At 39.9% G+C, this 25,542-nt stretch overlaps 1 protein-coding gene across 4 annotated transcripts in view; it reads right to left on the bottom strand.

Moving 5' to 3' along the window:
- Positions 1-25,542, bottom strand: part of mtcl1 (microtubule crosslinking factor 1) — an 84,418-nt gene that overhangs the window by 53,935 nt on the left and 4,941 nt on the right. For all 4 annotated transcript variants that reach the window (XM_085388463.1, XM_085388464.1, XM_085388466.1 and 1 more), the window contains exons 2-3: positions 24,203-24,427; positions 23,338-23,496 (exon numbers count right to left, since the gene is read on the bottom strand). In XM_085388463.1, the coding sequence (XP_085244589.1) occupies positions 23,338-23,496; positions 24,203-24,427 (384 nt within the window). The remainder of the gene's footprint in view (positions 1-23,337; positions 23,497-24,202; positions 24,428-25,542) is intronic.

Here is a 25,542-nt window from a genome sequence, read left to right as displayed (position 1 = left end):
TTTAAACTTTTTAAAATTATGCAAAATGCAAAACGTTAGCCGTGTCTCTAATAAAACCGCTGTAACGTCAGAGGTAACGTTCATATGTTAATGGTTTTCTTTCGTTTTTGATGTACTGCAGAATATTTTTTATAAAATCCCAGGCCAGGAAAACCACCTTCATGTTTTTATGTGTTTTATCTTCAGCTACTTTGACACAAAGGCATCTGCTGTGATGCTCACACCTTTGATAAAGTCTTGCGTGTGTCAGCTTCCTTTTTTTAAATACAAAAATATGTAAATGTACTGATCTGAATTATAATATTTCTGACTGTCAAAATTCCCCATAATCAAATCGAATTGAATTGAATCGAATCGTGGAACAAATCGATTCTGGACCTTAGTGAGACAGCTGCATTACTTAACAATATATTAGCCTCAGCATAAGTCAAAATTTAGAATAGCGGGAGACGTGCATTATCCTGGTTATTTTTTTGGCATATGTGCTTTTTGTCTTTTTTTTTAGCAAAGAAAAATATCTTAAAATCATCAAAAAAAAACCAGGGAGAGAAGGCTTAGCGTTCCTCCATTTAGCACAATGGATATGATATTTACTCAAAAGTATTGTTAAGATATTCACTGTGTGTACTCATGTTGTACAGTGTTTAACTGCATTATGGTTACTGTGGTTTAACAGAGACAGTATTTTAGTTGCCACCACAAGGAGGCACTGTTTCATTGTAAGAGCACGGATGCTGCGTCATCACGCCCCTAAGAAAAAAAAAAGTATACCACAACGAAAATGGCACCCATGAGAAAAGTTTTGCCGCATGTTGATGAGGAATAAAGTTCCCAAAAATATTAAGGACATTTTTGCCTCCGTCGTCATTTTCCTTCGAGTTGATCGCTGTCGATGCTGCAATACTCAACAAGTATGATGATGTTAATAATGTCTGAGACATCCAATGCTAGATGATCCATATAAAAAAAATTATGATGTAATTCAAACAGTGGCACATCATTAATATTTAGGGAAATCCAATTTTTTAAGTTGCACCAAATACATTGTGTGATAGGGCATAGGAAAAAAAAAGATGTTCTAGGGTTTCATTTTCATCAGTACAAAAAGAACACTGATCCACCTCAAAGCCAAATCTCTTTTTTTAGAAATTCTGCCACAGTATTAGTTTTGTTTAAAGTGTGTTTCTTTAACTTTAGGTAGAATAGGCTATTTCATAAATTTTTAGTATGCTTTATCCAGTGTATATGAAATAACTAAATTAGAACCATGCCATGTAACCATTCTGTTGTAACTATGAAATATTTTGTCTTTGAAGAAACTACTAACAAATTTCTTATTGCATTTTTATCAAACAGCTGACATTGCCCTAGCAATAAATTTGGGAGCACTGATGAGAAATTATTGTATATCATAAAAATTTTAATCAAATGAAGCAGAGGCAGTGGGACCAGTTCACAAAATTTGTTATATTCTCTTTGAGAACAGTTTAGACAATATATTTCTGAAAAGTCTGTGTAACTTAGAATGACACCGTTATCATCCAACAAATCTGTTATGAATATAATATTTTTGTTCAAACCAGTCACTCTTGAAAATTGATTTTTGATTAAGTGTTATTACCCTATTATTCCATAAGGTTGAATTATGGGGAGAAGTTGTGGGTAAATCTCATTTTCCCAAAAATGCAACGTCTGTTTTGGAAAGTTTGATATCTTTATGGGGATTTTATTTGCCGCAAAATCACATTTCAAAATAAAGTCTAATCCTGTATACTATTTTATTAAACAAGAATCATGGGATGTGGAGCTAAGTAGAGTCTGGCTGTGACAGACAAGATTTTAACCATTTAATTCTAAGGGTGCCAACCATAAATTCCAATTCTGGAGTTTTGATACCACCTTTATTGTATCCCTTCACAAGCTGAGATCTTTCTATGTAATGGGTTTTATTCCTCCACAAAAATTCGAACACATTTCTATTTATGGTTTTCATGGTATTTATCGTTTTTTTTTTTTTTTATATTGTTTACGTGGCGCAAAAAAGGTTGGGGACTGCTGTACTAGCAGGTTGCTGAGTAGAAATCCTTGTAGTGTTTTGAAATATACCACTTTTTCCATCAGTTTCCTTGTCAGGAAACAACTTCCTGTTCAGCAGAAATGCCTCTGGTTTCAGTGGTGTGTGTGAGAGCGTTTCAGTTGTGTGTGTGAGAGCGTTTCAGTAGTGTGCGTGAGAGCTAAAATTTCAGTAGTGTGTGTGAGAGCGTTTCAGTAGTGTGTGTGAGAGCGTTTCAGTAGTGTGTGTGAGAGCTAAAATTTCAGTAGTGTGTGTGAGAGCTAAAATTTCAGTAGTGTGTGTGAGAGCGTTTCAGTAGTGTGTGTGAGAGCGTTTCAGTAGTGTGTGTGAGAGCGTTTCAGTAGTGTGTGTGAGAGCTAAAATTTCAGTAGTGTGTGTGAGAGCTAAAATTTCAGTAGTGTGTGTGAGAGCATTTCAGTAGTGTGTGTGAGAGCGTTTCAGTAGTGTGTGTGAGAGCTAAAATTTCAGTAGTGTGTGTGAGAGCTAAAATTTCAGTAGTGTGTGTGAGAGCGTTTCAGTAGTGTGTGTGAGAGCGTTTCAGTAGTGTGTGTGAGAGCGTTTCAGTAGTGTGTGTGAGAGCGTTTCAGTTGTGTGTGTGAGAGCTAAAATTTCAGTAGTGTGTGTGAGAGCGTTTCAGTAGTGTGTGTGAGAGCGTTTCAGTAGTGTGTGTGAGAGCGTTTCAGTTGTGTGTGTGAGAGCTAAAATTTCAGTAGTGTGTGTGAGAGCGTTTCAGTAGTGTGTGTGAGAGCGTTTCAGTAGTGTGTGTGAGAGCGTTTCAGTAGTGTGTGTGAGAGCTAAAATTTCAGTAGTGTGTGTGAGAGCGTTTCAGTTGTGTGTGTGAGAGCGTTTCAGTTGTGTGTGTGAGAGCGTTTCAGTAATAATGTCCCTTACGGCACCTCATAGGTCACTCCCATATTGCTCTCCACTAAGCCGTCCCTGACCTCTGTCTGAGACCCAACATGCAATAAAGAGAAGCACAAAAGAGCTTTTATGGGGCATGTCACTACCGCTCTCGCTCACGCTTTACAAATCTCCCTGAACAACCCGACGGCCTGGCATGCTGCTCGTGGAAAACACGATGCCACTCTGCCAGCTGGCACGATCCAAAGACACAAGTTCGACACAACCTACGGGGGCATTAAGAAATTCGGCAGAAGTTTAGCAGAAACACTCCTGCTAATCTCTTTTACAGAACAGAGGAGTGTTGTCATTTCATGCTGCTTCAAAATAAATCAACAGAAAACTGCAATTAACTGCTAATAATTACCAAATTATGTCAATCACTGCGCGAGTGCTGAAACTATTTAGCAAAACAAAATAACTGTGCAAGAGAGGGTTTTCCTCAAGCAGATCAGATTTCGCAATGTAAGACATGCATTAGTCATTATGTGTGTGCATTTGTGTTGCACGTGTCATACATTAACATGCACGCTGGCTCTCGAATGGCTGAGGTGCAGTGCTGACACTGCAGATCCCACGGTAAGAGGAAACAAGAGAGAGGAGAGGCTTCACTTCAGTGAGTGCTCCCATTAGCATCAGAAGCTTCTCTCAAACGTATAATTACAATCAGCTTCACCTCAAGGTGCCATCATGAAACACAGACAGGCCACATTCATTTGAGTACTTTATTAAGCTTCAGAGACCAAGCATGAAAACTTATAGGGCGCAGAAGAGTACTGTGTTGCACAATGCTGATTTATAAGCAGTATAGTAGGGGAAAAGATATAGCAAAGACAGGCAGCAATGATCCCCTGTTATCTTTGTCATGAGGATATAAGAGCAGGTAAAGAAAGATAAGAGTGAGAAAAGGAAGGTAGTCTCCTTATTGTCAACCTCGAGGAGTCTGCAGCATGTACACATAACTGATGAGACTGATAATGAAACCAGAAGCGGGACAAGTAGCTGCTTCTGTAGACACTGATGTTTAATTTCAGTGTAAATTCAGCTTCAAAATGGTCAAGTTACCAAAGAGATCACGTTGTCTACCAACTGTTTAGTATTTTACTCTAAGGATTAAAAAAACCTGCTGTGTCATGAGCTTTGGAAGTTTGAGGTAATAACATAAAGATGTCCAACGTCAGACATGACACATTCTTTAAAATGGGAAATGTTGAAGGATTACAAATTCAACAAACATCTCAGTAACAATTAGAAATGCGATGAAAAGTTTGAGACACTCTGGTTTATCTTGTGGCCAAGTGATGGGATCCAGATCTCCAGGTCAGGAACTAGCGGATCTACATGAGGCGGTTGACATTGAGATTATTGAATATTTACATTATTTTTTACTTTTTCCTCAAAGTGGGCGAATTTTCCTCATTTTCACCTCCACATTTTCTATTCCTTGACTTTACTAAAGTAGCTTTGCATGTTTCACAGTTCAAAATATCACCTGATTATCTAATTTTGAGCCTTAGCATCATCAGCTGTCTGACACTAGACACAGTAGCTCCTCTGTCTTTAAGACCACCAGCTTTAAGAGAGCTTTCTCCTAACTGGCTGCCCCTTGGTAGGGTCAAACAGCAGGTCAGCGGAGCCTCTATGATCTCATATTCAGAGCTCTGTGTCTAAGATGGCCTCTGATTTACACGTTCAAGAGTATGAAGAAAAAAGAAACAGCGCCTGAAACAGTCTGAAGCTCGATCTTCACACACTAATGGCACATAACTGAACTCACTGTCTGAAGCTTTGACCATTTGTAATAAGAGCATCCATCATCATAATACTAAGCAGATAATAAGGAAATGTAGAATTCAAGTCCTCAAAGCATCAAACAAAAATGCTTCCACTAACTCACGGTAAAGATGTCTCAGCTGGCTCACAGTCAAAGGACACACCGCCTGGTTGCCCTGTGAACAGTAGCTAGTAAAGCAAGAAAATCTTCTCACAGTAATTAATGACCCGTGGCTGGCTGTGCTATCCATCACTGGTTGCCACGGTAACGGATAGCTCTAGACAGCCAAATCGAAAAATCTGACCTGGAAATAGAAGAAGTGAGACAAGGAGCGGGAGCTTCTGAACACAGACGGATGTTATAATTACACTAACAGCACCTGCTCTCAATGTTCTGATCAGGTGTTTTTCAACCGATAATGTGCGCTTTTAAAAAGAAGCGCAGTTTTGTGTTATTGTTTTATCTCCGTGAGCACTTTTCCATCCACCTTATTAAGCACATCTTCAGTTTAGTCTCTAAACAGATCAGTGGCTGAGTGGAACATTAAAAGGAAACTCTACGCGATGAAGCTTTTTTTTAAGGTTGGTGGTAAAGTAAGAAGTTCTAATGTATGCTGAAGAGACTCCGTGTGGAGGCTGAAGTTCAAATATCCATCCATCCGTTCGCTTCCGCTTATCGTTATCTGGTAGCTGTGGATACAGGGTTGCTTTTGTAAAGAAATACTTTTGAAAAAACACAGTGGCTTCTGTTGCTGCCACATTGTAACTCGATTTAATGCAGTAACCTGAAGAGTCCATCAAAGCGACCAGTCACACGTCAAAAGTGAGTCGATTCGCGCGAGCAGAATTTATGTCCGAGCGTAGAGAGTTGTGAAACAGCAGCGGCATGTGAAAAGAAGACGCTCTGGCGTGTGGGATGGCGTATTTGTGCACGCTGCTGCCGAGTTCTGGGCGTGGATGTTGCATTTATGTGCGAGGAATTTAATTCCACCCATGAAATGAAACTATTTGCTCAGGTTATGTTTTTGCTCGCGCGTACATATTGACATAAATACCATCCCATAGAGTGAGCATGTGCATTAACTTTTATTTAGTTTTTTGTTGTTTATTATAACTATTATAAACTTCTCTACTTTTGAAATGAAGTAAACAAGTAATAAAAAAGGGTCCACAGGTGAAGCCGCACTGCCATCAGACTTAAACATCTGGGGTGGATAAGAGTCTATCCACAAAAAACTAGTCTGTGCATGAATGACTGACACATTAATAGGTACATTTAGTGAATGAAATGTTCTGGTTTATCTGTTAATTTTACTGTGATATAAAACATGAGTTTGAGAAACACACAAATTAAGTAGTAGGACATCAACAATGAATATCATCACTGGCACAAAAGAAAATCAACATAAAAGAAAAAAAATAATATTATACACACAAAACAAAAACCCCATAGACATCTCCTCCAGCAATGAGCTATCCAAATCTAAAATATTGTTTTAAACATTGCTATTCGAACAGTATTTCTCACAAGCAGAGGGGCTCAGTGTAAAAACTTCAAGCGATATTGCTCCCATTCTGTCACTTTTGGCTCTATTTGTAAAGCTCTTGGTGCCATGATTTGTAGTTCTTTGTTATATCTCATGGAAAAATGTTCATAGTTAGTGTGGTATAAGAAGGTACGTTAGTTAGGTAAATATGAATATTTTCATACATTTTAAAACCAACATATTTGCAAAGGACATCTTAAATAAGCCAAGTTTTGTTTTACTTATTTATTTTGCCACGAGCGCTCTAAAGAATCTGAGTTTATTTTTTGGTAAATACATTTTTTTGACAGAGTGCATCACGCTGTCCCACAAAATTTGTATCTGTGAGTTGCCTTAAAATTTCATCAAACACTGCGACTCTAAAAGAGCGAGCTGACAGACTGGATCCAACTAATGATAAACTCTGAGCGACTGCGGGCCTGATTTAGCCCCCTCGCTGCTATGGAAGGATGACAAGTGCAGAACTGGCAACCTCCCCCTGTGGCTCGGTGAGAGAGCTGGTGGTGGAGTCGAACGGGGAGACTGCACCCGACCGCTAAAGGCGAGAGGAGGGAAGTGGTGATTGATATTTCTGCTATGAAAGGCACACAGTCTGGCAAAGTGAACCAGCTTCAGAGAACAAGTGAATTTTGTTCTGAACACATTTCCAGCCTGGAGAGGAGTGCCAAGTCCAAACAACTCGTTATTTTCTTTCTTGTAAAGTCTGCTGCAAAGGTAGGGCTTCTTATAGTTTGCCTGACTATGTCAACACTGCATTTTGAGTAAGGTACAAATGATCTGAACTAAAACTACATAGCTGTAGCTGCATTTGTTTGCTGTAAGACTCAGCTACCAAGCCTAATACCTGATTTTATAATTTAGAAATTATTTAATGTCCTTGTTTGTGCTGACACTATGATGGTACAACTGACATGTTACATGACAGGATTAGGCAGGTGGAGAAACATTAATGACTCACTATGAACTTCCTAATATGATCAACTTAACCTGCTCTGCTGCAGCTCTGAGTCTAATGCGTTATATATGCAGATGTGATGTGAACTATTATGCTGCCATGGCTGATGTCCAGTCCCCATAAAGTCATAAAAATGCATGGCAAATGGTGCTAAAGAGCATCATGAGCTTAATTTCAAACCAATGCTACCCATATGGAAAAGATATATATAAATCTTATAAAGTTTGTATCTGTCTTGTGTGAAACTTGTATGAAAAGCATATAAGAGTGAAAACAGATATAAGATCCCTTGAAAAATTATATAATGAAACTTGTATGTTTTGGATACTTACTAAAACAATATATGAAAGTAATGAGAAAGTGGCCACTTTCATGAGTAATCACATATAAGTTTTTACTATTTCTTTTCCGTATGGGTAGCTATCCTTGACCTAACTTAACAGTAACTGTAGATACCACAGGCTGCCCTGCACTGAATTAGTATCTTTTAAAGTGTCTATTTACAAAAATGATTAGCATTCAATGAAATGTCAGCATGAATTAACCAGATAACAAAATAAACACTCTTGAAAATTCTCTATAACCTTACAGTAACATTTAAAATGCACCTAATCGCCTCCTAGCTCTAACTGCATAACTCATCACTCGTCTTTATTCGTCATTATTCTGAACTTTCAGCTAAACAAAACAAAACAAAAAACTAAACTAAACTAAACTGTGCAGTGTGGGCATCCATCTATTTTCTTCTGCCCTGTGACTCTAAGGCTGGGCACCCCATGATGGATCGCCAATCTGTTTCAATTCAATCTATTTATACAGCGCCAAATCACAACAACAGTCACCTCAAGGCGCTTTATATTGTAAGGTAGATCCTGCAATAATACATACAGGATCATATGACCCCTTATGAGCAAGCACATTGGTAAGGCAAGGCAAGGCAAGTTTATTTGTATAGCACAATTCAACAACAAGGTGATTCAAAGTGCTTTACAGAGACATTAGAAACAAAAACCAATACAAAGCATGATTTAAAATTGATTAAAACAAGCAAACAAACTAATTAACAAACAAACAAAACAGTATATAAAATCAACACAGATAAAATCAGTAGTTAAAATGTTAGTTTTGAAATTTAAGCTTAAAAGTTTGGATTTGGTGCTTTATTCAAATGCAGCTGAGAACAGGTGAGTCTTCAACCTGGATTTAAATAAACTGAGTGTTTCAGCTGATCTGAGGCTTTCTGGGAGTTTGTTCCAGATATAAGGAGCATAAAAGCTGAATGCAGCTTCTCCGTGTCTGGTTCTGACTCTGAGAACTGATAAAAGACCGGATCCAGATGACCTGAGGGATCTGGAAGGTTCATACTGGGTCAGGAGGTCACTGATGTATTTTGGTCCTAAACCATTCAGAGCTTTATAGACCAGCATCAGAACTTTAAAGTCTATCCTCTGATGGACAGGCAGCCAGTGTAAAGACCTCAGAGCTGGACTGATGTGGTCCACTTTTTTGGTCTTAGTGAGGACTCGAGCAGCAGAGTTCTGAATGAGCTGTAGTTGTCTGACTGATTTTTTAGGTAGACCTGTAAAGATGCTGTTACAGTAATCAAGCCTACTAAAGATGAATGCATGGACTAGTTTTTCCAGGTCCTGTTGAGACATCAGATCTTTTATCCTTGAAATATTCTTGAGGTGATAGTAAGCTGATTTTGTTATTGTCTTAATGTGTTTTTCTAAGTTTAGGTCTGCATCCATCACTACACCCAAATTTCTCGCCTGGTTTGTGGTTTTTAGGTGTATAGATTGAAGTTCTCTGGTGACCTGTAATCGTTTTTCTTTGGCGCCAAAGACTATTACCTCAGTTTTGTTTTTGTTTAGCTGGAGAAAATTGTGGCACAACCAGTCATTAGTTTCCTCAATGCATTTACCAAGAGCCTGTACAGGGCCTCGGTCTCCTGGTGACATTGTGATATATATTTGTGTGTCATCTGCATAGCTGTGATAGTTTATTTTGACAGTGAGAAGGAAAAACTCCCTTTTAACAGGAAGAAACCTCCGGCAGAACCAGGCTCAGGGAGGGGCGGGGCCATCTGCCACGACCACGTGTGAGAGAAGGACGGCAGGATAAAAGACATGCTGTGGCTTTTGGCTAATGCACAGAGACAGATATTTACACTCACATTCACACCAACAGCTACTTTAGAACCACCACTTAAACCATCCCCATACATCTCTTTGGACTGTGAGAGGAAACCATAGAGAAGCCCGTACAGACACGGGGAGAACATGCAAAGAAGGCCCCAGTCCAGATTCGAACCCACAACTTTCTTGCTGTGAGGTCTTACTGCCGAAGTCTACAAAAGCTTGAGGACAACAGCAGCAATCCCACAAATATTAGATGACTGTTTGTTTGAGATCACCTGTGAATCAAAGAAAAATGAATGGACACCCTTGTACCCCTTTATAACAAAGCCCTCGGTGAAGTCATGAGACTGTACAGGGCAGCTCCCAGGTGGGAATGTGTGTAACTTAAAATGAGCTGCAGGACAGTGCTTTAAAAAGCCTGCAGACACAGCAAAACTCTTCCCTAGAGACAAGTGAAAAATACACAATACACCTGAAAGGCATTGGCGCTGCATACTACTGCTCTGTCTGGAGGTCATCCAGTGCACATCCAGCCTAAAAAGCCTGAACTCCCAAACATCCCAGAGTCTAAGTGAAGCTACTGTATGGATACATATATAAAATAATAATTTAAAGCGTCACTAGGAGTCAACCCACTAACAGCTATTAGTGACACTGTGGCTCAGACAGGCCAGGAGGAGGGAAGAGCTGCCATGTCAGCTGCCTCCAAACTCTTCAGCAGGTCCAGCGAGTATTCTGGGAAAGCAGACTGGCTGCGTGCCAGTGCTGTGCAGTGTGCAGTACAAAGAAAGCGAGCCATGTGGAGAAGGCAAGGGAGGCGAATGTCGCTCTGCACTCATCAAGATATACAGAGAAGACGGATAAGATCAGCGAGTTACACTCAACCGGAGGCGACCCCGCCCTCGGGCAAATTAATGCTGACAAATCAGAAATGGAAAGAGATACTACATTTCCCATGCTGTTCCTGCCAGAACAAATTTCTCCAGCACAGACATGCAGAACACAAAGATCCTCTCTTATTTTTTTGTGCAACCCATCTTGAACCAGTTGGTGCAGCTGAGATTAAGAATTCATCTTTGAAGGGAGGATAAGGGATAAAGCTGGTGATATTTTACCTTCATATGTATTTGGCAGATGCTTTTGTCCAAAGCAGCGCACAGATGAATCTCTGTTATTATCAACAAATATGATGAAAAGACCAAAAACTCAAACAAATGTAGCCCGTTGCAGTATTTCTCATAGCTGACCCACTTCAGCACCATTCATTACATTGATTCCAAACCTTTGCTTCAATTTGGCATGTAAATCTCCTTTACTTGAGTCAAAAGTGATTATACGCGTGACCTAGACGGATGCCGCTCAAAATTACATTCCCACTCCCACGCAAGCCGAACAGAGAGGGGGATTCCTTTGATCGAATATATAAAAAGAAGAAAAAGTAGGAAGTCTTCACTTGTCTGAATATCATTAGTGGGTGTTTTATGTTGATAAATTAACAAACTGGGTCATTGTTGTCTTTCTTAATGGAAAACAGAGAAAAACAGAAAGTTGTACTGACATAAAAAAATACATCAAAACTCTTGAAAAGTAAAGAACTACTCTGGAGATCACTCACAACTTCCCAACTCTAGCATCTCAGAACTGAAGTCATCCACGACCTGCTCACTTGTGCAGTTTACTCATGTGTACATGCATACAGCATACATTTAGTGGGAACAGAATCTCTGAGTCATCCCTTTCCACTACATGGTCCACCAATGTAGTGAAATGGTGCCAGATGGTCTAGTCTGAGTATTTTAGAAACTGCTGATCTACTGTGATTTTCCACACAACCAGCTCTAAGGTTTGTAGAGAATGGTCCAAAAAAAAAAGAGAAATATCCAACGAGCGGCAGCTCTCTGACTAAAAATGCCTTGTTGACATCAGAGGTCTGAAGAGAATGGTTGGATTGCTTCAATGTGACAGGAAGACAGTAACTCAAATAAACACTCATTACAGCCAAGGTATGCAGAAGAACATCTTCAGACTGGCTGCCACTCCTGTCAACCAGAAACAGGAAACTGAAGCTACAATTCATACAGGCTCATCAAAGACTGGAAACACATTGCCTGGTCTGATGAGTCACAATTTCTTCTCCAACATTCAGATGGTAGGGTCAGAACTGAACAACAAGAGAGCATAAAACCAACCACTCAGGCTGGGGATATAGTGGGGTGAGGGACATTTTCTTGGCACATTTTTTGCCCAATTCTGCACCAACTGTGTGAGGCTATTGTGTCAACATGAACCAAAATCTCTGAGGGAGATGAGGATTACGTTTACTTCATCGTGAGAGGTAGCTCTAACACACTTGGACACAACTTCAAGGTTGACTTATGTAGATACCTACTAATAACTACTAACTCATTGAATATAATGTACAGCTACAACTCGTGTACTGGTTTTGTTTATGGCCATCCTCCTTAGTGAGGTCACAGTTTGAGGAAACATCATAGAAACAAGGAACTGGTTTTTCCTCTTTGTTAAAAGTCCAAACATTCAGGCTTGCTTTGTTTTTCCACAATGCCACCAGTGTCTTGCTGATCATCACACCAGTTCATGCTGCATTCCTAATGGGTTGGTTACAATGGTGGAAGTAGGTCACAGTAATCTCCATAAACAGATATCTGCCTATGAATATGTAGAACCTGCAGGCAAAGGTTTTCTGGTGTCATTATGCAGTCAGCTTGAGTTCTGCTGACCAAACACATTTAAGCAACCTTTGATTGTGTGCAGGTAAACACTCTGTGTAAAGAGCAAGGAGAGACTGGGGGAGTATTTGCTGAAATGCAATCTTGAAAACATTGACTATTTAGCATAGAAAAAAAGTTGTGCCCAAAACTGAGTATTTGGAAACAACTATCACTGAATACAACAGGAAGTCATTGCTCAGACACGCATCAGCTCTATCAGGAGCCCTGAAAAATTGCTCCTTGTCTTCAGAGACTTTGCCAGCAGACTAGTCAATGGGTTTCCAAACTTAGGCTATAGCAGCAATGATATTGTGTGATGGACATTTAAACTTTGTTCCAGTTACAGCTGTCCTGTAAAATCAACCAACCAAGCCAAGCCAATTCATCAGCCAATATTAGAGTATTGGAGACATATTGGTATTGGGATATATGTCTAACGTTAAGTCTCAAAAACCAGTAAAAACAAAAAATCTTTTAAATTGGCATTTTAAAAGATCAGTCGATATATAATTTCCTGTTACTAAAAATCCCTTTCTTTGAGATTTGGTGCAATCAAAAGATCAGATACTTCCCTCAAATCTTACTCCAATGCAACAGTGCAAAAAGAAATAAGCCCATTTAGACTTTGGTGCATCTGATTGTTTCTGTAAACAGACTTCTCAAGATAGCTTCCAGGCCCAATTAAGCCCTTATCAGCGGCTTATTATCCTTTAGCCCATGATTATCATGTAGTTAGGAACGGCAGCCTCTTCTCACATCATCTGCAATTCATAATTAGCAGGAACCAAGTTATTTTTCAAGACTCTGACTCCTCGTTCTCTTACCATCAAGCATGTGTCTATGGTAACAAAGCAAGGATAAATAAAAACCTTACAACCCCATGATCATAAACTTGTGTCTGTTTATCTGGAGCTTTCCCTCAGGCATCAGCCATGTCTCCTCTGCTCACTAATAGGAACCATACACACAGCATACAACAGAGCACTATTATAATCTATGGAAGGAGCCTGAATGAGCGCACAGTTGGAGGGGGGTGTAGGTTAGGGGGGGATGAGGGTCAAAACGATGCGTACGAGTGTCCAGCTGGCTGATAATGAGGTCGGCCTCACCCCCGCGCCACTTTTCCACCACCCAGCACTTCACTGTGCCCTTGTGTGCATCAAAAGGTTCACAAAAGGTTGGTAATAAGAAGGAGGGGCTTTCGCCTCTGCACACATGGGAGCTTCGTGGCCAGAAAATGTTAGGAGGGGAACCAATAAAGGAGCAAAGTGAGAGGTGAAATACTGAACTATTATGAAATCCCAGCAGACTACCAAGCTGCCACAGGACGTTGTACAAGATAACGAAGTCTGAGCTCAGGTGGCGGCCAAGGAGTGCAGTAATCTACAGAGTTGTTACCCGGACTTGTTATTAGCCCAGATGATGGCTTAAGTCGGGGGGTAGTGTTTGTTTGTGTCATGTCACAGCTCCTGAAGTGGAGCTTTTAAGTGATTCTTCTGGGATGACCGCCTTCCTCCCTCAGCTGGGCTGGAGCTTTGCCTTTTCTCAGTTTCCTTAGAGGGGGTCTAAGGCATTGATACGCTTATTTAATTAAAGGTTAACCAGTGTTTGATTTCTAAACACTGTAGTTTACACTCATAACCTGTAACATTTTGCAACTCCAGGGCTGTATTTTAAAACCAACCACGTGAGCCAGCTAATTCATCAGCCAATATTAGGTTATTGGAGATATATTGGTAATTGGGGTATATGTCTAACTTTAAGTCTCACAAAACTAATGTTATCCATGTTATCTAAGCATCAACACAGTACAAACTCCCTAAAATTGGTATTTTAAAGTTCACTTAAAATTAAAAGCCTAGCGGTCAGTATATCCGTTCCTATCACTATAAACATCTATGTCTGAATCACACTTAATTAAGCATAAAAAGAATGGCTCTATCTCAGATGGTTGTTCACAGGCAATGTGCATTATCATGTGAACTGCTGATAGCTTAAAGAGCAGTTTGAAGCTTCAAAAAAACCAAAAAAAACAACTTCATCTAGTACTGAATATCACAGCATGACATGGAAACGACAGGCTTGCAGTAGCTCTCTAGAAACTACAATACCTCGACCTTCGTTATGTGTTGGTATAGTCAAACGGTGATGATGTTCTTCTCCAGGTCATCATTAGTGCAGCGAAATTCAAGGCCAGCAAAGGAGGGCGAGGAAGCTACACTAAAACCCCCTAGGTACTTAACAAAGAGGGGATTGAAAGCAAATAGAAGAGGTAATTAAAGGAGGGATAAGTCACCAAGATTTCACAGCTTTCTGATTTAGTCTCCCTCAGTCTTAACAAGCTATGCAGCAGGTCTCTGTCCATATCACCGAAGTCATTATTTGCTTATGACTGTTTGCGTGCAACATATAACCTCGGAGAGGAAGCAGTGACAGCCTCTGTTTTCTTTCCCAGTCTCATAGTTTCTTCTGTAACAAGCACTGTGGATTAAAGCACAAACAGATCTATAGGCTCCCACAGTTCTCAGACACATGCAGCCCCATCTACTTCAAGTGAGAGACCACACAGTCCCCCCCAGACTAATACATTGCCTGAAATAGACCACTTTAAATATGATAGAGAACTCACTTGGATACTGCAAGCTTGACCAGGCACAGCGCTTTATTTTCTCAGGAAGGTTATACACTCCTGGACTGTAAAAACATAAACAGCTTTGTGATTCTATTGGAGTCCATCTTGATGAAAAATGTGTACATCAAAATGTGCATCGAACTCTTTTTGGAAAGAAACAAGCTATTCTATTTATGAAAGTAGCCGTATATTTTCTGTGCATATGCAATATCCTGAGTTGCATTTTTAATATTCATAGTGCCATATTTTTTTTAAAAAACACTAAGCCTTTCATGTAGAATAATTAAGATTTTGCAGGGAGTGATGAGCACACAGAATAATCAGGAACCTTAAATGATCATGTTAGTTATAAAACTCCTAGCTTTACTGTTCTGGTCACTTTCAGTGCTCTCAGCTGTGGCAGGCAGCTGTTTTCTGTGAAAAACACTATGAAAGACTCACTGTATAAAGTACATATTGAAGCATTTATCAACTAGATATTTCAGCCAGGTATTTCCCCAAGGAGTTTACAGAGACCTGGACAAGTTAAAAGATGTGTTATTATTGAACTTATATTCATCCAGTGCCAGAAATAGGACTCCTAATGAGTGATAATGCTTCTCTGGCTTTACTGGAAATGTTAAAAGCCAACACATTCTTCGAAATGTTACATGTTATATAACAACAAGGAAAATAAGGAAAACATTTTTTTGGATATGATTGCATCTCTATGTGCCTTTGTACTCATTCTGGAAACAGATTCTAGTTAAAGGCCAGAACAGAGCTTAATGTCTTGCACAAGAGTCGTGCTAAATAATATACTCGTCTTTTCCCTGACAGTAGACGTGTTCTTCTGCAACAGGAGGGCTGCACAATCCTCCCATAAGTCACTTTAGTCTCTTGTAGTTTACATTTATGTTGATGCAGCCTTGTCTCGCCCTGTTGCTGCTGTCGGTGAGGACATGGTGACAGCGCTCTGTGACTCAGGCGATCTCTGACCGCTGCCTCATCAAATGAACTTTTTTAGACTACAGCGAAGCTCACTGACACCACAAAGTCCCTGTAGCCTGATCTATAAACATGGCTACAAGCAGCTTTTGACAGTAGGACTGCAGGTGTGCACGGAACATGTAACTGGGCTTATTTTTGGAGTAAAAGAAATGGAAACTGGCCAGCACAGAGTTGCTGTAAGCATCCTGATAAGATGTAACACTGGGCCACCATAGATCATCTCCTTGTAATGCCTTATGGCAAGAGTTCCTGCTTCATCAGGATCACTCTATATGCCTTTTTCTGCTCTCAAGCTCAAACATCTGGAAATTTTTAGACCTAGTAAGAATATTAGCTCTTCTCCATATAACTTTAAGCTGCATTAGCTCATTGTTTTGGTCACTACGCACCAGAAGAAATTTACCCGTTTGCTCTTCCAGACAACAGAGCTGTTAGAAAACGGCAGATGGGTGTCGAGGGATAATTTTTTATTTATACATGAAATAGGCTTGTGATACACTACAGTTGTATTTATTGTTTTATTCAGGCTGTGGGTGGGAGAATTGTTTGCAGAATCAAAACAAAGTTAAAACGTTCTCACATGATCCTTACAGGATTACAAGAGTCAAACTTAGTACGAAAATGTCTGAATTTAGTTACCAGTGACCCACTTTGCATTACACGTAGTCAATATATATTATTTGTTATTGTGAAAATATGGATTACTGGAGGCCAGAACAGTTTTTTCTGACTATATTTCACTCAAGGCGATGGCCCCCAACATACTAGTGGGAGCTCTATTTTCCTGATGGCTTGTCTGTTCCTTGTGTTTGGAGGAGAGGTGAGCAACACAATGAATCAGCCTGAGTTACAGCCTGCCAAGCTGCTGTCAAACACCCTAAATATAACTGCTAATACCATTTGTTACAGTGAAGAAGAAAAGCATCCATGATACCAACCTTGGATTTCTCCTGCTTTCAGATCTGGGTTAAGCTGAACAAAATACTGTGAGACAATGAGGTGATGTTTTCAGGACACCAGCTTTATTTGCATTTTCAGATGTTTTGTTATATTTAAACTGTATTAAACCACTGCACCTGTATCTCAGCCACGTTTCTGTTGCACCACTGCTCTGTCTTGGACTTGTTGTTTTCATTTCTTTTTTCCCCCTTGTATAGTTAATTTACTTAATCATCTCGCAGCACATTAAATATTCATTCTCCAAAAACACCCAACTGGGCCAGGGTTAACCTACCAGCTCAAAGCACAGATGCAAGATTAGCTTTGCCTTTATAGAGATTTTTCCCCATTTTCAACTATAAACATCAAATGATGGCACCCAAAAAAGGTGGAAACATCTGAATTTTCAACCAGCCATGGCTAGTTGCCAGGTAGCTTCCATAAATACAGATTTAATTTTATAGACATTACGAAAAACTCAGGATACATTTAGTTTAATTTCATCATCAAATATCAACTGTTTTAGATAAAGTATTTTACCAGCTTTGATGCCTGTAAGAGCACTTTAAATGCAAATCAGATGTGAACTACATGCCAAGGCTCACGATTTCTGAAGACTGCACTTAGGATGGCGACAAATATGTTTTTGAATTTCTTTCAAATGCCCCTTCATGTGTCTGAAGACATTTAAAGACACACTTTCATGCTGGAACGGCGAATGCTTCGGGATGTTTTCTGATTATAAAACGACGGCTTGGATACGACTGCAAATTGAAACGTTTGAGCAACACGACGGCGTGCATGAAAAATAAATAAATAAATAGAAAAGGAGAAATTCCATCTTGCAAGGGTTTTAACTTCAAAGGCCAAATGCCTCAGAGTTGTAACACATGACTCCAGGGTTTCATGCACTTGTCGATTTTCCATTACTTGCTTTGGGTCTCCGATAGCTTGCCTATAGGGTAACAATATTGTCTCCTCTAAAATGATTTACTACTCCACAGTTTAGGCATTCATGATACACATTACTGTTGTAAAATAAAAAGCTATGTGTCAAGCACAGCCTTGATTTCAGACGTGCGTTTATGGTGTTATTCTAATGCCGTTCTCATTAAATCGGAGCTGAAGATGTGGTTTCCACCTGAAAACAGCAGAAATGTGCAAGTAATGGCGTCCTCCTCTCAATCACGTCTACGAAGAATTTCTGCACATTGAGCAAACTGCACAGTGGCTGCGCGATGATAAGCTTTATATGGATGTGTGTCACTGCAGCAAATTTTGAGTCCCTACGCTGCTCCTCTCCTCACGCCTGTTCTCCTTCCTATTGGTGGAGTCAGACACAAGATACTAACTAGGTCAATGAGATTCATTTACACTCCTCCAACAGGGGAACCACAGCAGAGGAGAGGAGAGGGGGAAGATGTGAAAGAGAGAGGTGTGGAGAAGCAAGGAGAACAGAAGGATCAGGAGATGCTTCTTCAAAGCCAACGCTTTTTCCGCCAAGGAAGGGGGGGAACGATGCAGCAGCTCTGACATGAAACAAATGTCTGTGGTGACTCTCGCTCAGATACGGTTGAGGTGACTTATTAAGAATGCAGGCATTTCCCTCTGAAATCTTTGTAGTGGGGAAAACACAGCAACAAAACAACTGAAAGGTTGGAACTTCTCTCGTAGACACCTTCAGTCTTTATTTTTGGTTCTGCATAAGTGAACCCAGTTATTGTGGCTCTTTCATAGTTAAAAACCAGCAGAGTTGTGTTGCATTTAGTTAGTAGTTAAACTGATAATGCACATCAAATCAGTTCATCATTTGCAAATTTTTGATTCGTCTCCACTGCAACCTGCACATGAAACAAGGCAATAAAAGGAAAAACACACCATCGCTTTGCAAAGATTAAACAAACCCCCCAAAAACACACAAAACAGAAGCTTGCTAATGAGCACAGGTGACGACTCTATGCATCCACAAGCACTTGAAGCAAATCAGCCTTTGGAATACAACCCTTATCGAACAGATTGCATCGTGTAAACAATTTCACTCGAATACATTCTGCGTGCACATGCTCTTCATTTTAATGTATATTTCAGGTGACATACCCTTTTCCACTTCCCAAAAATGGCAGCTTTCAATCTCAAATGATCCTCAGCAGATGTTTTTCTTTATTTATTTAATAATCAATTAGACTGAAAAAAACCCCCATTATGCACTACATACTGTACATTAATGCCACTGTTTTGCACATGTCTCAACCAACTCTGTATATTTTTTATATATTTTATTTTATTGTTTAATCTATTTAATTTGTAAAATATGTATACACACACACATATATAGAAAAACATATTAGTATACACATCCAGTAATGCATATACTATTATATATTGTACATATATTTATTAGTCTCAGATTTAGCCATTCTTATATTTTGCTTGTTTTACGTTATTGTATTTTTGCACAACTCTGTTGCTTGTGAAGCTCGCACACAGGAATTTCACTCACATGTACTGTACCAGTGTACCTGCACATGTGATGTGACAATAAAAAGTGATTTGATTTGATTTGAAAAGAAAGTGGCCAGTGTGAAATTAATTTGGGCTGTCTGACAGACCAGAAAGGCTTTCTTGAAACATCACATCAGGGTCTGGGATCAAGTGATTAGAGATTCTTAGTTCCAGATATATTCTCTTTTTTAGGGCTTCGCTATGACTCGATTAAATCAAAATGAATATAGTAGGACCCACTAATAGTGCCTTTATTTGGTCACCTTCCTTTTTAGATATGTCCTCCACTCAAATTCATTAAGAAGATGAATAATCCACAGATACTGCTGTGAACGGCTTTTATTAGAACTCCTTCAGCAGAACAAACGCTACAAAATCACACTTAAATGCTCTCTGCCTACTCCAAAAGAAGCCTCATCTTACCAGCATAACCCTCAATGAGACTTTATTGATCACTGCTTTCATGACATCTGATGTCAAGTTAATGCTTCAATATGAAAATATCTGACGTGCAACATACCTGGGAGTCACTGAGGGGGAAACCACCGCACAAAGGATTATCCTTTGGCCTAATGAAAGATGAGTTTATCACAGCGAAGCAGGAACTGCAGATAAATCACCTGATGCTCGTGTTCTGCGTGTTGGCATTTCATTAGTTCCAGTTCATTACACACATCAGTGGGCCTTTCTTCAAATGTCAGAATGAAAAATCTCCCAACTGATCACAGTTTGCCTTCGTGCTGACCAGCAACGAGACCATAATTTAAAGTGAAGAAGATCCCGTCAGGCAGCTCTGCTAAACTGTTTGATATCAGGGCCGAAAGCTGTTGTTATAGCGCACGCACACGTGGCCTATGGCCGTCTGCTTACAGCCATCCCATACCTCTCTGTCTTTTTCTCCCTCGCTCTCCCCTCCCATCTGAGCGTACGGAAAAACGCCAGGCTGTTTTATAACAGCCCTTCTTGTTGGATTAATCCATGCTGGGGTGCCAATCTCTGGGCCAGCGTCACATTGTGCAGCCTCCAATAGCCAAGAACAGGCGCAGGGACATGAGGACTTGGGTTTTAAAGGGCAGAGATGCACAAACTGTTGGAGATTAGCCGACCTTTAGCAATGCAGTGAAAAAATTCAAACTGATTTTTTTTTCATAATACTTTTTCAAAACAAATTGAGGATTAATGTGTATAAATATAACATATGCCCAACATCAGAATAACTATTGGCAAATACGACAACATTTACTGATGGCTGGATTTTAAGCTGTTAAATGTACACACACAGAATGAGGAAGAAAACAGTTGATTTTGTTTTTTACACACAGAATATTATATCAATGTTTGTGTTTCACTAGAGGTTTTTAGGGAAACGTGTCAAACATGAGGTTTGTAGCACGGCTCTTTAGATCGCCTTGTATAAAAGCCAAATTCAGGTACAGAGACAAAGATGTTTACTCTCAGATTACACAATACATCTCAGTATCTTTTACGCAAGCACAAAAACTTTAATTAAAGTAGATCAATTAATATAAAATGCGATTTGATTTTGTAGGTCCCACAAAAAATGGTAGTTGTTAGTCTCGACTGGTTGGTTTGTTTGTACTATTGTGTAACTTTGGTGTTTTAGGATCAGTGCAGCAACTCCTGCTTTCATAAATACTTGTATGGTTACTAAAAGATGCTTAATGTAACAGATCAATGTATTGATAGAAACGGTAAAGGGACCGGTACTTATATAACATTCACACAGACTCACACACCAATGGACACATCAGAGGCAACTTGCGGTTCACTATCTTTACCAAGGATACTTAAATACACAGGCTGGAGGAGGCAGGGATCCAACCAATGCTCTTTGGATTAGCCATCTCTGCTCTTATTTAAAGTAAATTTTATGTGTATAAAATTTTTAATCTAATTCTTTATTTCTGAAGAGTTCTTTTGAATAGATGGTTATAATGAACTTGAGCTGAACTGGGGGTTTTTTGATCGACAGTATGATTTTATTTGAGAAGCCCACGTTAAGGTGCTTTGTTCATGCAGTGGTGCTCGTCTGCATTTAAAGTGTATGTTAGCATTCAACACTAGTGATAAAGGAGCTGAAAAGATATCCTAAGAAAAGTAATGGGGCTGACTCATACAAACTAGAACAAAACTCAAAGCAGTGCTGGATTATGTGCTTCCCTTTTCTTCTGTAAATTGCGTCACGGTACACCTGAGTCATGGTTTACGAGGTGTAATTAAATTTGAAAAGGAAATGAAGTACTCCTCAATCCAGTTGAGCTGCATTCTTATCAGTAAGTGTGTTGCTCCTTTCCTGTCTATGACTGATGTTATCTCTATGACTGAGCAGCTCTGAGAGCAAAGGGCAGTTTCTTAGATTCAGTTGCTGAAGCTGATCGCCAAATAAATTGCGTGTAAACACTCTAATAATTTCCTGAAATGGTTATCCTGAATTTTAAAGCAATCAAAAGACTTTATGCGAGCCCACGGAAAAAGAAATGTGGACCAACTCTGAACACATTTGGGGGTGCTGTATTATAAAAGAGCCAGAGACGGTTTATGTTTTTCTGGGACAAAGCTCGGAGGAAAACACAAAAAAATCATTTGGAGCAGCCGCTGTCTCAGCCTTTCTACTTACTACTCCCTCCACTCCTCCTCTTTGAACAAGACAGTCTGTGTCATCTTATGCTCATAAATGTATGCATCGTCCCACCACCACCGAGCTGCATAAAACTGCACCGAGCCACAGTTACAGAGTTACACAGCACGCCCCGCATTACAGATATCTGAAAAATGTCAAAAGAACAATGTGCAGCTTCCTCACACTGCACTCTCGCTCTTTCCCAATAACTTTCTTTTAAAAGGTTATCAGGATTACAGCAACAAGAGTTGCGTTGACTGCATTAGCACATCCATAGTAGACATGAATTCTGCCTCTCAGTCAGTTCCTGATAAGCTGTCTTTGAAAACAGCGATGTTGCGAGCACTGACAGTTAAGGTCAGAAACATCTTTAGAATATAGATTCTGAACCAGTGGTAGACCTTTCTGAAGGGTACGCAGAAGCATGCAAAGTCTCACGGAGACAATGTGGCATGAGCTTAAAATCAAAGCATCTTCAGCAGTGCACATAACGACAGGAAACAAGTAACAGTGTCATCCTGCTGCCAAAAGAAAGCCACATCTCCAGACTGACCGGTCTGGTATTAGCCTAGTTTTTTCTTTGTTGGCAGATGGCATGTTACCTCCCGTTGTCAGAATCGATTAGTCTAAGCAACTGAAGCTGAGCAGCACTGAGAATAGCTTCTGCTCATCTCGTTACCTGTGAGACGGCCTTACTTCACAGATGCAGTAAACAGTGATATTGAAGTATAACAAAAGCCTAAATTATACTGATACAGCAGCAAAAATACAAAATTAAAATATTTAAAGAACATGGGTAAATTGGGAGTGTGGGTACACTGCAGTTAAAGTGGGAGTGTACTTCCTAGCACCTAAAGAAGCATGACTTTCCATGATTCAGATTCACCACTAAACTAGAAAAATAGAGCTCAGACATTACTTGGAATTTCCTCTCTGACTTCGTAGCTATCACATACCTTCAGTTTAGTTAGTCTGAAGCTCATAACATCTAGAACAAAATGTTATGTACTGCTTCTTGGGATGTAGCCATTCATTATGTGCCAAACCGTGTAGTGGGAAATGCCATCGAGGTCAAAATGTCTAAACTAAGAGAAGCACGAGAAGCAAGACATCTGGTTTTGACGAGCTCTTTCATTGTTTATTGTTATGAATGTTGGCTAAAAGAAGTTGCTGAACCTCTTTCCTAATGCACATTTATGGGGAACAACTTGTTCACACACCTGAGCTGTGAGTGGGAGGGGTTTTTTGGCCTTATTTTTGAATAATACAGTGAAAGTAACGTGTTCACACATCCTGATGCGAGTGTTTGAGAAAAGATGCTGCACTTAAAGGCAAAATTTGACTGCAGTGACCCTCCTGCTGATCAGGTCAGTGATCACCATTCATCTGAAACATGGTCACATTAACCAAAATTCCTCCTTGTTTATATGTGGAAATCCATATTTACAGGCTGTTCATTTACAGCAAAGCCACAAACTAAACTCTCAACTACTGCATTGTTATTCTCTGACCTCTTTGGTCCTCTCCAGCTCGTTGGCCAGTGCCTGTTTGGCGATCTCCACCTCGATGATCTTTTGTCTGAGCAGCTCGTTCTCGTCCTCAGCTCTGCTGCGTTTGTCCTCCACGATCTCCAGCTCGTTGTGCAAACGTACCGATACATCTTTGGCCACCTAAGGTCACACGGTCCCAAAAGGTTCAAACATAATGCACGTGTTAATATGTTGATTAAGGTACTCCTCTACTGACTTACATCCTAACACATCCACACATGTTTTATTATATAATTTGCTGCCCTATAGGAAAAACTTTCTTTATCATTACTACTATTAAACTGACAGATTAGTTGATAATGACAATGATTATTAGTTTCTCTCTTAAATCAATCTTGTGACACTATCAGTCATTGAACTATTTCAGTTTCCACTTGGACTTCTTGGACTTAAATCTCACCCTCTAGGGAGGTGCAGGTCCACTGTGAAAATAATGAAGGGAAGCTAAGCTAAGGTATATGGGGTTTTTTGGTAAAGCAAACACTGACCTTTAAGTAAAATTAAATGTTGTGCTTTTTTATTGCTATTGATTGATTAAAAATATAGAGCTTGAGGATTGAACTTTTTTTCAGTTTCCCAAATTTTAAAATGCCAGAAAAAGAAAGACTGGCTTAGAGTCATAATGTTGCCACACTGAAAAGATGCTGTGAATAAACTTACAGCTCAGATTATTAATTATCCTAAAGATAAAAATCCTTCTTCATAACTTTGGCGTTATGTGTGAACACATGCAATACTTTGGCATGACAAAATGTCAGTGTAAAAGTGTTGAGTGATGACAGGTGTTACTGCGGTCACTGACAAATACACAGACAAGCTCGCAGACCTTCAGATCCTGCTCCAGACTACGCAGCAGCTCTCCGTCCACGTGTCCGGTCTGAGCAACCCGTAGGCTCTTCTGCTCTGCCTTTCGCAGGCGGTATTGCAGGATTCGGCAGTTTTTATTAGAGCGGTCCAGTTCCCTCCGCAGCTCCTGTACCTGGTAAACCTCCTCCTCCAGATAGCTGTCGCGCACCTCCTCCATCTCAGCCCGCAGCTCGTCCACTTCATCCTGAGAAAGACGGAAAACAGAGGCCGACTATGTTAATAATGCACATTAATAATACTGATATGATTTGAGTGTTCATTTAGAGTAGAAAAGCAGAAAAACGCTATATGAATACCGATCCATTCACCATTTACCAGATGCTTGCTTTTACTGAATTAAAATGCCAAAAAGCACCAAAAATCACTTTGAAAGAAAAAAAAATAGCCTTGCTGTTTCTTTTCAGAAATTATAATCTGGTTACTTAAGAGAAAAAAACAAAAACAAAAATGCCTCTCATGGTTTGTTATGGGACTGGCATGGTGGTTTGGTGGCTAGCACCAACACCTCACAGCAAGAAGGTCCTGAGTTAGGATCCAGCTCAGGCCAGCTGGGGCTTCTTGTGTGGAGCATGCATGTTCTCCCTGGGTACTCCCACTTCCTCCCACAATCCAAAGACATGCATGGTGATTCTAAATTGGCCATGCATGTGAATGTTTGTTTGTCTCTATGCGTACAGGCTGGTGATGTATCCAGGGTGTAGCCCGTCTCACACCCTGTGACAGCTGGAACAGGCTCCAGCACAACTGCAATGCTGAATTGGAAAGTTAGACGTACTCCTGAGTTTCTAAAAAAAAAAAAAAAATTCTGACAGACAAAATAATCTGTTTCAGATGTTCTACAGTTATATCGATGTTTTTATTGGTGAAAACGTTTTTGCAGATAATTCCAATTCCTCAAAAATCCTCTTACACTGATTCCAAATTGTATCCATTATTTTCTTAATCACTTATCCTATTCAGGGTCGGAGTGGAGCTATCCCACCTGTGATGGGGCTCCTGGACAGATTGTCATTGTATTGCAAGACTAACACATCAAGACAGACAACGATTTGCACTCATATTCACAAATACGACCACTTTAGAATAACTAATTAGCTGAACCTAGCATGCATGTCTTTGGGAAGAAGCTGGAGAGAGCCCACACAGGCAGAGTGAGAACATACAAAGTCCTCACCTAAAAGATGTGTATGGACCCAGGATTTCCATGATGCAAGGAACACAATAACTTCCAGTTTAGCATGCATGTGAGCAGCCTGCTGTAAAGACCCAGCTTGACTCTGCATGACTGTCTGATCAGCT

This window comes from Rhamphochromis longiceps, linkage group LG18 (assembly GCF_057381845.1).
Source record: "Rhamphochromis longiceps isolate RC_006_pf linkage group LG18, R_longiceps_female_GT1.1, whole genome shotgun sequence".
NCBI lineage: Eukaryota > Metazoa > Chordata > Actinopteri > Cichliformes > Cichlidae > Rhamphochromis > Rhamphochromis longiceps.
The sequence above is the reverse complement of the archived record's forward strand: the minus strand, read 5'-3'. Positions and strand labels throughout refer to the sequence as shown.